Source organism: Colossoma macropomum, unplaced genomic scaffold (genome assembly GCF_904425465.1).
Source record: "Colossoma macropomum unplaced genomic scaffold, Colossoma_macropomum, whole genome shotgun sequence".
NCBI lineage: Eukaryota > Metazoa > Chordata > Actinopteri > Characiformes > Serrasalmidae > Colossoma > Colossoma macropomum.
The window spans coordinates 39,035,092-39,049,257 of NW_023494787.1; the positions used below are offsets into that span (position 1 = coordinate 39,035,092).

The 14,166-nt window shown below is 40.4% G+C and overlaps 1 protein-coding gene across 5 annotated transcripts in view; it reads left to right on the forward strand.

Moving 5' to 3' along the window:
- Positions 1 to 14,166, forward strand: part of arhgef1a (Rho guanine nucleotide exchange factor (GEF) 1a) — a 64,032-nt gene that overhangs the window by 15,343 nt on the left and 34,523 nt on the right. The window contains exon 1 of one of the 5 annotated variants that reach the window (XM_036567283.1): positions 11,008 to 11,420. The exons of the other annotated variants lie outside the window; for them this stretch is intronic. Within the exon in view, the coding sequence (XP_036423176.1) occupies positions 11,358 to 11,420 (63 nt within the window). The 5' untranslated portion in view covers positions 11,008 to 11,357. Of the gene's footprint in view, positions 1 to 11,007; positions 11,421 to 14,166 lie in introns of those variants that run through there. 5 annotated transcript variants of the gene reach the window in all.

Here is a 14,166-nt window from a genome sequence, read left to right on the forward strand (position 1 = left end):
ACTTTATCAGGTTGTGCTGTGGTTGTTATAAAATATTTTACACTGAGACTGTAACTTCTTTGTCTGAAAACACACTAGCAGTCAAAACAAATTGCATTGGAACACGTATGACCTATGCAAATATTTAGCATTCATTTTGCATCTGCTTGAAAGGATATTTTTCTTCTGTTCACTTAACCTCTAGAAGTCGCAGTTATTACTGGCGATAACAAACACATGGTGTATTTTTTATGTTAAATATTCCTCACTCATAACTAAAACTGCCATGTTTTGTCATTGTTTGACATGGAAACAATCTGAAATTATCAGAAGTACAGACTTAAATCTGCTGATACAGACTGTAATTTGAATACAAATGTAACTTTGTAACTGTGCAGTTATTAATGTAATTGTGTTATATGTCATTTAAACTTATAGCAAAATGACAATAACAACTCTAGATGTCTAAGAGCAAAAGAATGAAAAAGCACAGTAGAATGACTGGATATTCCAGCAGGACAGTATATTATGCCACTTTGCTCATCAAGTGAGGTAGTGATTTGAGGACATTCAAGTGATGACATCAACACCACAGTCACCAAATTTAAATCACTTTGGGAAATGTGTTGGAGAGGAAAAGTCCAACGACTACAGAAGGTATGCAGACAAATCATTTGAAAATATGAAAGTACGATAAAGCAGTATGAAGGTGATCAAGACTAGAGGAGGACATACTATTAATGATAGGCGTGTAGACATCACACTAGAAATAAAAATGATACTTTTTTATATTTACATTGACAAAAATATTATTTAATGACTGCCAGTGTATTAAAAACAACAGTGACAACAAAAACAACAATAATAATAATAATAGTAATAATAATTTATATAGCACCTTCTCAAACAGTGACACAATTAAGGGGCTAACATAATAGAAGTTTGTGTCACCTAAAATATTTTTTATTATTTGTTAGCTATGTTAGCTTCCTAGCTCAAGTGCAAAACTAAAGAAGCAAACGTACCACCAAATATGTTTTGACTGACTGACTACATTTTGGGGAAATCGTGTAAATGTGAATTTTGGCTTAATCATTATTTTAAGGTAACACTACAAAGATAAACAAGATTTATTTCACAGTAAACAAAACATGCAGTTGGGCTTGTGTGATCGTGTGAAGTATACCATCGTCCGGTCGTGCCCTCTACCCATCAATAGTGTTTTGACTGATGATAGTATTTTGAGGTCGTGGGGATGAGGGGAGGTTGGCATCAGGCAAGCAAGGGCTGCTCTACGAGGATGTTTTCCACATGCTTACATAGAGGTAGCCATGAAAATTGACTGAGAGAAATCTCTTAACCCTGATTTCCTCAATATAGATCCATCCAACTTTTCATCAATAACCTGTTTCAGCAGGTAATGTAGTAGCATAACAAGAGAAGCATGCTTAAACTAGGACAAATAAACATGCTGGTATTTCAGGTCAGAAACCTGTAAGCTAAGTATTCTTGCTGTGAAATATGAACTGGAATAGTTTGATAGATTCATGCTTGTATGCTTTTACAACCTTTTAATTGCTTCTTGCCAAAATGATAATATGGCCAAATCTTAATGTGTTAAGTTAATATTTTACTGTATGCTATTACTCTGTTTAGCATTCAGTTAGACTGGACTTTATCTTTATTAAATTGTTTTTGTTAACAATCATGAATTATTTAAGCCCATGTTAATATTATGTGAGGTAAGATGTTCTGGAAGGTTGCAGGATGACTTGCCCTGCCATAGAGTGTTTTAAAGATGGACAACATATTAGGGCTAATATAGGTCATGCACTACAGATTAGAAGACAAATGTGTTTTTTTAAAGCCGTGGACAGCACATTTTCTCACATTCAAATTGTCCAGCCTGATCACAGTACTGTTGTCAATCGGCACAAGCCTGCATACAATGCATGGAATACACATGCAATACATAACAGAAAACTACTAATACAACATACACAAAAAAAAAAAATCAGAGCATTTCTTCTGTCAGGACTGGTGAGTACATGTGACTGACTCGGGTCTGCTGGGGAGGGTGGACGCCACCTCATGTGATTAAACTTCCTGGGAAGTATGTTCTGCTTCTGTCTCTCTTTTAGGCGTTCTGTCTTTCTTTAGGTCACACGTACACAGACAAACACTCCCAGTCGCATCAGCTGTTGAAAGTTTGATCTGACGTCAATCATACATAAAATGGAAGAACAATGGGGCTTGTGATAGGAGAAGCCACAGGCACTGTGGGCTTCACAACATGACCGGGTTTTCTCGCTGACATGCTTTATGCTTCTCTACATTTTTGCAATTTATTTGACTCTCAGTTCCTCAAACATTTAGTAAAACAATTTAGACAGAAGACAGTTTCAGAATGCTAGTTCATCATCCAAAGTGTGTTGTGTGAATTTTAGGAATGCTAATTTTATGGAAGTGCGTGCACGCGTTGGTTTTTGAGGAATGTTGACATTTTTTTAAGACAATTATTTTCTTTTCTTCTTAAACGCTTTCTTTCTCTGTCTTTCTTCTCTATCTGACTCTCATGCCTCTTCACATAAACAAATGTCATTACTCAAACCTTCAGTGCACAAATCACAGTGCAGCTGTCTCTGGTCTTCTTTGTATTTTGTAATGAAAGTGATTTTATAGTCGTCTCACACAGCTCAGCCATGCTGATGTTTATCTGCCTGGAATAGTCATCTCACAGCTGGAAGCCGCAACCAGTGCTGTCCATTCAGAAGAACCAGGACCAAGCTGCGGTTATATCAAATAAGAGAAACGTGACCTTTTTCAGTCAGTTCTATTACATTCCTTACACATTTTTACCAGTTACCTCTGTTAAGAAGACAATATATGGATCATTCTACCAAACTGATTTAGAGAAAATGGTTCAATGTTGAAAACACATTTTGGACTTTTAAATGACTTGGAGTTTAGACTAAAATTGCTGAATACTCCTAAAATCATAAAATTCTTCATTAAAACACAACAAATTTACTTTGAGACATAAGGACACATATACTTCAAAAAAGTGAGATCTAAATGCTCATTGCGTGTGAGGGACAGGGATACAGTCTCACTTCCTACTCTAAAGTGCAGGGGTGTAGCTAAAATAAGCTATAGTTTTAATTAAAGCTAATGGTGAAAAAAAGCAAAAGTAATAATTATTTTCAAAAAAATTCAACAAAAAGTTGAAATGTAGTGGTTAGGGTTTGGGACAGTCATCTCCCAACAGAAAGAACCCTATAAATAATGACATTGTATATATTTAGCTAATTACTGTCTCGATTAATGCCTTGTGTTTCAACAGACCATATCCTTACAAATACCTATAGTCTGAATACTTAATTGCTTTATAAAGAGTTGTTATTGTGAGACTGCAGTTTGAACTAATATATAGTCATGTGGTAAAATTGCATGTTTTGTTGATTGACTGCATGAAAATAAACGCACATCCTCTTCAGAAAACACATTGCTGTTTATTTACTGGCTTTAATATAAAAAGGTGCCCTGTGCAAAATTATGCCATGTTTTATATTTTTCCCAGAATCAAAACATGTAATTTGACTGGCGGTGTTCAAACCTTTGCATACGACTGCACACACCATCCACTGTATTTGAAATACCTGCCATGTACGTCCAGTCACTGGCCACTTCATAAGGTCCACTTACTTTACAGCTCCACTGCACTAGTTACAAACTGCAGCTCTCCTGTTATGCTTGCCCTACACCCAATTCATTATTTGTCAGTTCCTGACAGCAGGACCACTGTTGACCAGATACTGGTGGACCATTCTTGGCACAGCAGCCACACTGACGTGGTAGGTGACATGGTGGTGTGTGTGGCACGGATACAAGTAAATAAGGCAGTACAGTGTTGCTGGAGTTTTTACACATAAATGCTGCATTTAAGCACCCAAAGATATTCAGCCAAAAGAAATTCTGTGGTCAGAAACTGACCATTTATAAAGGCAAAAGGATGCACAAACACACAAATTGTGCAACAACATATGGACTATAGTTTCTACACTCTCAGAAAAAGAGGTATTACAATTCGGGGGCTTGTACCCCCGAATTGTAATACCTTTAGTTGGAGAATTGTTTTTAGCAAATAGAGAGTTTTTTTCTATTTTGAAATGTTATTTTATGAAGGGTACACATATACACTTGCTTTAGGAATTTAGTTTACTTTTAAAACCTTTTTAGGTACACAATTGCACCATAACTCCATTGTTGCATTTCTTAAGATATATTTACATTGTTTGGACCTTGGGGAAAAAATGAGTGTAACTGTTCACTACCTATGTGGAACCACAAGACAGATGTTTCTAATAAAGTGGCTGGTGAGTGAGCTTTGAGTTATGACTAAGCCTAAGCCTAAGACTATGTTTTGTCTTTCTATGTATTTACTAATATATTTTATTCATGTGGAACTGATGTACAAATATGAATAAATTAAATCCAAAAATAGTCTTTTTTATTGCAGTGTTGAGCTGAGGGCTCTACTGCAGTTACAGTACTACCGTGCGGATTTAGCACAGGGCACATCTGTGTAACATGTGTCTATGGGAGTTTCTCTACAAGACTGAATGAGCTGTGCTTTGTATTTTAACAATCTTGAGTGGGAAAGGCTGGAAGAGGGTGTATCAGGGGTGGATGGCTATTTAAAAGTACCTTCCATTTTCTTACTGCTCTCATGGTACAATGAATTGAATGCACACACACACACACACACACATACACACACACACACACACCCCTTAATACCTGCGTCGGTGTTTTGTGACAGTATCTCTTAGTTCAATGCTGAATGACAGGACTTGTGGGCTCCAGGCACTACTACCTGGTCATTACCACAAATGCACATACACACACACACACACACACACGTGCGCACACACACACACACAAACACACTCACACTCTCCGAGCAACATACCACCCCCACGCTCTAACCCCTACTGTCAAAAACACACAAAACACACACGCATTTTTTCTCGCCTGCCACAGAACAGCTCTGAAGAGCAGCTCCTTGATGGAGCGGTAACCCACGGCAACGCTTCGTGCTCTGTGCTCACTCTTTCTCTCTCTCCTTCTCTTTCTTTCTCTGTCTCTTTCTGTGACACAAACACATACAAATGGATGAGTTAATACAGTAGGTAGCGTCGACTTGCACTACAAGTATAAATACACTAAACAACGTCTGTAGAAATTTTAAGCACAACACCTGAAAATCACATCAGTGCTGTAGATGTAGTCTAGAAGCTATGGCTGTTAGACTACTAGATTCAGCCCATGAGAATGAGCACAGAATTTGCAGGAGAGAGTTAAAGCAGTATTACACAGCACAGTTCAACATCCACCAACAGAGCAGGCTTAAGTAGTGTTGAGCAGCCATCAGGCCCTGCTATCAGTGCTCTGCCTTTGCTAACATAGCCTGTAGTCTGCAGCATACTGCTACAGTATCATCAGCACTATCTAAATGCAAAGTCGCAACTCTTGGCTTTCCTGCAATCAGCTTTTCCGAAGGCAAAGTCAGTCCCGTGCTTTATCTCCACACTTCATTTTATTGATCGGCGCAGTAGTGTTTAGGAGGGTCTTGATTAGGTAATAAATAGTCTCACTGCTACTGTTTAATTAAAGATTGATTAAATGTTCAGTAGTTATTATGATTAGGTAATGGCTTACTTGTGTGTGTGTGTGTGTGTGTGTGGTGTAAAATTCAAGAAATCATGAGCAAAGAAAGGGAAACCAAGCAAGTGCTGAAATGCTGCGTGGAAGTCCGCCCACAGAGCAATCTGTCCTGTCCACAGAGAGAGAGAGAGAGAATGGTGCTTCACCAGCTCATGTTGAATAGCTGGAAAATTTTACAGAGAGCTCTCATCAGCGATCCACACTGCAGATATGCAGATCTTGCAAGAATAGCACATACAAAATGTACTGCAGCCATCAGGTCTACCAGGAAAACTTATACAACACTCCTCTCTTTTTTAAAGGTGTAGGGCAGTGGGGACCAGGGACCAGGATTGGGAACCTATGCTGTAGAAGGTTGAAAGTTCTGCAGATGTTTCATTTGTTTGATAATTTTTTTTTTTTTTTCTGTATTCACCAACAAGTAGTCAGGAAATGGAACAAGCGACCTAATCTCTGTGCAGAGTTTTGTTCCAGCACTACTATTTAAAACACCTGATCCACCTAATCAGCAAAGTCAGTAACTGGTGAACATCAGAGATAGATGGGTTAAGTTGAGGTTGGAGCTATTTTTTTGTAGAAGGGTAGATCACAAATGGTTAGGGCAGCCCTGCCTTAATGTTTTTTTAAATATGCATAGGTCTTATTTGCTTAAACCACATCATCATAAAAGATGAATAGACTCTTTGTACATTGCTGTCATTGAGCTGAATTTGACTGGTTTCATGGCAGCAAGCAGTATTTTCAATGAGCATCTTAATTGAATATACATGCAAAGTAGTTTGAGGATTCTTGAGGATAAACTTTAAAAAGTGTGACTCTGGATAAACATAAGAATAAAGTGGTGTAAATGTAAAAAATAAAAATTGCATATGCATAGCTTTTTTTTTTTTTAACTTAGTTTCATCAAAAAAGCTCACATTTTTATTACTGCATCTCAGATGGTTTAACAAAAACTTTTTTGTTGAGCTTACTCAAAAAACAACGAAAGTGCTGCATTAGTTCTGCCCCCAAGTTAGCCATTGCCAGTTCCCAACCACCGTCTATGACACCCTGCTATCATACACAATGCCCACAGCCGGGGGAGCGAGGATTTCCTCCTCTCAGACTCCTGACCATGGAGGGCTGAGGCTTCACTTGGATTTAAACTCTTAATCTCTTGATAATTTGGCAGTTAGATGCTCCTAAGCTGCAAAGTTTTTTGTGTTCAAGAAAGAATAAAAATGTGAACTAACTCAGAGCAGGGTGGCCTGTGCTTAAACAGTTCCTCATGCTCAGACAGAGACAGAATACTTAGATATTTGATTTCTTCTCATTGTTTCTTTCTGTAAGTTACAGTTTCAGAGTGGTCTGACTGTCTAACTGCCTAATCATCAGGACACAAGAGATCATGAGTTTGAAGCCAGACTCCTCTGCCCTGTGCTGTCAGGAGTCTGGGAGGAGGGAGCCCTCAGTTGACCTGACTTTTAATTTTTTACATTGTAGTGAACACAGTTTCTCCAACAAGCAAGCAAACACAACAGGAAATCCTGCAAAGTGTTATTGAGAATCTGAAGGATGCTTAAAGGTGTGTTCATGGAAATTTTGCTCACATTCTGGCAGTTGTCAATAAAATGTATGTCCAGATTAAAAAATCCAGACTCTGTGGAAGTCGGACTACCCACTTCTCAACCAAACAGAAACAAGGAAGCCTATCTGATTGCCTGTTAACCAATCAGTAAAAGGAGGTGTTTTGTCTGACAATTAGCATCAGGATGAGTTTCCACTGCATATAGCGGGGACCCATAACATAAGATATAAATGATGTAGAGCAAAACAAGAGTGAACATCAGTAAGTTGTTCTGATGCTGGAGAGAGCTTAGGGAGTTGGGCATGTGGTTTTGACCTTGCCCTATCTGCTAAACAGGTGATTATTTTGCATTGCACAATTTCAAATGGGCTCTCAGATCCGAGGGACTCGATCCAGCGAGGCTAAGACAATACTCGCTTCTGTGTTAGACTTTGGCTGAGTCAATGTCTGCCTGTGTCATCATTTTATTTTTGACAATTGATTACAGCTCAGTGAGCACCAGTAGTGTTCTGGCATAGACAGTGTGCATGCATGTGTTTTGGGGACGACACTTCGAAGAGAACACTGAAGGAAGAAGTCGTACATATCTGGTTGTTGAGACGGCTAGCTTAAGCTAATGTTTGCCAAAATCAATGACCCCTTCTGGAAATGAATGAGAAATCATAAAAAGTGGTGGATTAAGTCTGGAGGCTTAAGTGGTTTTAGTAACTTTGTATGTGCTTCTGCAATCATAGAACCAGAACCCATCTGTCCTCCCCTTAACTCCACCAACTTTTCACATAACCCAAAGTCTGAGTGCACTGTTGGCATGGCGACAGATGTGGTCAAAACTGCCTGCCTGCTTGCCTCCCGCCTCCCCTCCCAAAATAAACCATTTTTCTCCCTTTCTCCCCTCACTAAACAAAAAGTCGCAGTGCAGCAGGGTATTACTTTCTGTGTTCAGTTTGCTTTTCTCGCTCTCTCCACCACAGTAATGAAGGGTAGCTGTAAGAGGTTCTACAGTGGAATCAGTTTGCTGAACTAGGACGAATACACTTATAATTAGTCCATCTAGTTTCTTAACTTAGAGATGTTGTGGTAACGAAGATGTTACTTACTGGATCAGGATCAGCTTTCCCTTTCATCTTATAACAGTGTTCCTCTGCCCTGGTCCTGGAGTACCCCCTGCGAATTTTGGTGTTTTCCCAACTAACACTCTCTAACACACCACATTTAACACATCAGTTAACTCCTTAAATGGCCAGGACCTTCCAGCATGTCCAGACTTCCATTACACACGTATATAACTCACAAATAACTCATAATTTGCACTGTAGTCCAATGCAAAGTTGCAGAATAATGCATCTTAGGATGTAATAAGTCTGGGATTTTAAGGGGTTGATTAAAGGAATTGTTCAGTAAAAGAAGTACATAAATACAATAGACAAACTGTAATCATAACCATTTTGAAGCTGTACGTTTGGCCGTTTTTATGCATAACAATATGCCATGAAGTGTCAGACACAACAAAAGCAAGTCTGTTTGAGATTATTTAGCAGATCAGTGTTTTTATGCAAGTGTTTAATGTTTACACAGGTTTAGGCAGTTTGCATAATAGTAATTGATGAGGCTCAAGCTTCCCTTATTCATTAGCTACATTAGCCTCGTAGCTTCAGTGATAACGCTGCCTTCAAGTCATGCCAGAGATAATGACTTTACGAATTTTCTCTCTCTCCACCACAGTGATAAAGATTCTACAGTGGAATTAATTTGCTGAACTAGGATGAATATGCTTATAATTAGTCCATCTAGTTTCACAACTTAGAGATGTTGAGAACCACTTGAACACAAATCACATTAAAGGCAACATTATCAAAAGAAAAGAGGTTTCTTAAGTGTCTAGGCACCAGATGATGTGTTTTAGCCATTTTCTAGCTGTGGCTAACATCAGGCATCTAGCTGTCAGCTGCTACATCAGGTGGATACAGACTTCCCTACAACAAGGCATGGTCCTGCAGTACCCTCTGCACAACATTAAAACATAAAAATTACAGAAAAAAAAATTGATTTTATTCGTTAAAGTTGACTGCTGGCTGTGAATTTCCAAGCTAATGATAATACTAATGGCATAGTGCATTCACTTATGACAGCAACAGAGATGGTTAGAATAAACAGAATAATGGCCAAACTCTTTTAACATTTCTGCTCTCTTCTGGAGTAAAAGTAGTGTGGAAATCGAGTAGCCCCTCTCATCTTTAACATTTATACTGAGATTTCTTATCCTGTGCTAATCGGTCATAAATATTACAGACATCCTGTGGTAAATTGGCATTATCCCATCTCCCAGTGGAAAAGTAATCCCATCACAATTCTACTTTAGGCTGTATTATAGATGATAAAGGGTCATGTGTCCTTTGAATCCAGGGAAATGAACTCAGATGATCAGGGATCAGTGTTGCTCTCTCGTGTCTGAGCTCTTGTTTTTGTAGGTACGTCATTGCGCAAGGGTGATTTTGCTTTTGGCACGCAGTGGGAGGGAGAGTGCTGCGGGCCCCGCAGAGCGCAGACTGAGTTTCTGGATTCAACATCACCATGTAGGAAAGTTCTGGCACTGCGCTTAACACTGTGATAGAGTGAACGTCATGCTGCCTTAGAACCTTGGCTTTCTAACAACAGGGTTTGGCTTCTGAGCAGCATTAATACTTGTGTGTAGCTCCGTAACCGTAACACTTGTCCTCTTCATATGCCACTGCACTCTGTGTGTGTGTGAGAGAGTTATAGAAAGAGACAGAGAGAAGGTCACTGCTGAGCCCTGACTTTGCAGCTGTGATTTTACATTGTAATAGTGCTGTGATGTAAATGTCCTCTGCAGCGCTAGATCATGCTGCTCTCTCGTTCTTCACCTCTGCAGAGCGTTTTTCTGCCTCAGTAAAGTCGTGTGTGTTCAGTTTGAATTACGTGTGTGCAGCGGTATGAGTGTGTGACACTGAACATTCTCTCTGGCGAGGAGGAGGAGGAGCTATGAACTTAATGTACACTCAGAGATTACTGCTACAGCAAAGAAAACACACATTCTCTCTACATTCTCCCTCTCTCTTCACACTCTCTCCTGTTTTTCTCTCTTCTCTCTTTCTCTCTTTCTACAAATACACACTCTGTCTCTCCCCCTTCTCATACTCTATGTCCTTGCTCTCTTTACTCTTTCTCCTGCCTTCCCTCTCTCTTTCACTCTCCTTCTCCCTGCTTTCTCTCTCTCTCTCTCTCTCTCTCTCTCTCTCTGTCTCCTTGCTGTATCTTTATCAGAGATGTTGCTTGAACTGTTACAATGGGTGCCCAGGAAAGGCCCAGAGATTTTATTAGGGTGCCACACTGATACACTCCACTAAGATACGCTAATTATTGAATGCAGCGACATCAGACTCATAACTCATTGGTAACAACGCTAATAATGAATGATTTATTAATGATAGCTGACTTTCTCACTTTCCATACCTGGGGTGTCCAGAAGGGTGGCCATGCTTCATTCCAGGGCGGCACTGGCAACATCTGGCCACCCCTTGGCTACACCTCTGCTCTCTGTGTGTTTACTCTTTCTCTCCATATGCTCTCTCTCTCTCTCTCTCTCTCTCTCTCTCTTTCCCCTTACCCACTTTCTACTTTCTCTCTGTCTCTGTCTTCTCTCTCTCTCTCTCTACTCTCTCCTTGGTCTCTCTCTTTATTCTCTCTCTCCTTGCTCTCTCTCTCTCTGTCTACTCTTTCTGTCCTTGCTCTCTCTCTCTCCCCCTCTCCCTCTGTATGTGTTGCTCAGGAATGTCTTAGTACAGAGCTGGTTAATAATCGCACGGTGTGCAGTGGGCGCGGTTTAGGATCGTGTTGAGCTGTTTCCTGTGGCGCGCTCTGGAGGAGCGCAAGCGGCGCGTTCATCTCAACTTCTGCCTGAGCGCGAGCCCATGCGCTTCTACACACACACACACACACACAGACACTCACCCAGTTTATCTGCTGAGGAGCTCCTCCGCCGCTGGACTCTCCACCCGGATTCTCCATTAGAGCGCTCGAGCAGAAGCGGCTGATCAGCCACAGGCCTCACTAACCGCTTTTCGCCATGTCTCGAGTTACGGATCTGTCGAAAGTTCGTCAGGAGAGGATGAGGGAGATCACTCTGCGGGTGAGTGCGAGCAAACACACACACACACACACACACAGTTCAACGGCTCGCCGTGCTCGCAAAATGGCAGAAGAGGAGCCACTGAGTTTCTAAATGCGTTTTTCCGCTTTGTGAGGCGCGTTACAGAAAGTGAGACGAATTGGTGTTCGTGCGTTTTGAAAAGTGCGAGATTTTGCGTGACGAAACACCGTTCGCTTCCTAGCGGGGCGCGATGACGGAAGCTTGGCGGTGGGAGCGCTGGCAGTTTTGGGGTCTGAGGCTGTAATTTTCAGTAATTATCAGGATTCGTCTTACTTTGCCTGTGTAGGTGTTGCTGAGTGGGAGCACTGCGCGAGAGGGAGTGTGTGCGTGTTTAGCTCTTTGTGAGGACCCAGTATCTCCAGTATGATGGGAACTTTGAACCTTTTTTCGTTGTGGGGACATTTGGCGGGTCCCTATAAGGTTTTTTTTTTTCCCCAAAAGAATGCAGCTTTTAATTGGATGAATTTCTTTTGGTCACTGAGGTTAAGGTTAGAGTTTAGATGCGTTTAGATACAGTATTCCAAGAAGAATGGAAATACCTCACAAATATAGAGATACAAACTTCTGTGTGTGTCCGTGTATGCGTGTGTAAGCCTGTTGAAAAAGCCAGGGAGAGAGAACCAAAAAGAACGGTTGCCATAGAAATATTAGTCTACTCTTTCAGCATCTGTAGCAGGTCCCACGCCATCATGATGGTCACACATTCACTCACCAGCAACCACAATTCATTTAAAAGATCAAAATGGCTTCAGTTCTTCAGATGAAAGGCTAACTTGAGAGTAAACATGCAACATGTGCCCTCAGTCGTAGTGAGCCAGAACAGCCTTTATCATCATCATCATTGTAATGGTCTTCAGCATCATCATCACGATAAAGATCATCATCAGCATCGTCATCGCTGTCGCCATCATTACTATCATCAAAATTAAGATCATCATCCTGTCTCTTGATGCTATTTAAGAGGCATTGGCTCCCTATAGAGCTGCTGTATTCAGGCCACAGGGCCACTGCCGGCCAGACTAAATATGGAGCTCAAACTGTTTAAACTGGAGCATCAGAGCTGAAGCCTTTCACTCTTCACTCACAGAACAGACTAGAAATGGCGTCTGTCTGAGCAGTCAGTTTAACTATAACTCAAACCTGAGGAGTTCCACAGACTTTCAGTTTGGTGTAGAACAATGTCATTGAGGGCGTAGTTTTGGTTTCAGATGTTGGTGGGGAGGAAGGGGACTGCAGCTGTTGGAGCTTACCTTTCTGGCAACAAAGTCTAGTTCTACAAAGAAACAGCCAATGCTGTATCTCCGGTTTATTCCACTTCGGATGGATTATTACTTACTATCCAGCCTACAATAGTTGGGTAGTAAGAGCAGGTCTACCCATTTTAATTTAGAAAGAAGGGTGCACTAGAAACTACATGCATGCCCACACATAGTAGTGCCACTGTGGGGACATGAACAGTACGGGTTTGAGCTAGACCAGATCACTATATTTAGATGACATATGCATTTATTGGGGCTTTTTTGACCTCATACTTCCCTCTGACTCACAAGCACACACTTACACCTACATACTTTCAGTGCACAGCGAAAAGTCTTTTCGTACAGCTTTTACTGCCCATTTCCACCCATGCCTATGTTCCCATGGCAACCCTTAACTATGACCATTGCAGATCAAAAAGAGGAAGTGTTTACTGTCGATTTCCTGTACAACATGTCAAAAGAATGGCACAACAGGAGACCATGCCATTCAAAAATGGATGTAAGAGTTACCAGAAATACGGTAGTATTATTTTCATGATAAATTTCAGAGTCATATTGGTTTGCCGCTGATGATCATGTATAAGGAATTTGTTTATTTGCATTAAACAGAACCAGAACACTACAGTGCAGTAGAAGTAGTTTCAGATAGTCTGTATCAAGGGTAAGGGTTGTATACACACACAACAGTATACATTATATACAATTTACAGAAATTGCAGTGCAGTATTGCATAATGTGCAGTCTGTAGTTCTGGTCTGTTATTATGTACAGAGCATAATAATGTGGTAAGCAGGGGCTACAGGAGAGGGGTATGGTGATTGATATGGACTAGACCTTTCTGTTTTGGTTTTTCTGGTCGTTGATGGACATAGGGTGTTTTTCAGAAGGACTATTTGGAACAAGTGGTGGTGGCTCAGGGTATCAGCATATATCTTGGTGTGGGATGTTTGTGGAAGTCAGTTATCATTTCCCCTTTTTTAGTGTTGCTGTGTTCCAAGTTTGTTATTAGCACAGCAAGACACGAGATGGCTCACTCCTTTCTGCATTACCATCTGTGATTAGGCCTTCAGGAGTCATATAGAGACTGAAGAGCAGTGTGGTAGAGCAGGACTGAAAAACTGTAGAAATCTAAAAGTTCCATTACTTCAGAGAGAAACATACTATGCATATATCAAAAAATGTAATATTTTAAAATGACAGGTAGCCAAACTCATAGCCTTCAATTAAAATGGACCAATTGTATTAAAATGATAAAATGATCTGTTCAGTAATGTAGCTCAGAAAGCCAGAATGTGTCATTTTAGAGAGTAAGAACAGTCTAAACATGAAGTGATCTTAGTACAGCATTTTAAAGAAAATAGGCAGCCTACATTTACGGTGATTGACTGTCATTTAAATATTTGTGAATTGTTTGCAACTATTAAAATACAAGCCTAAAGTGGCCAGATTGGCTTATTAGCCGCTAT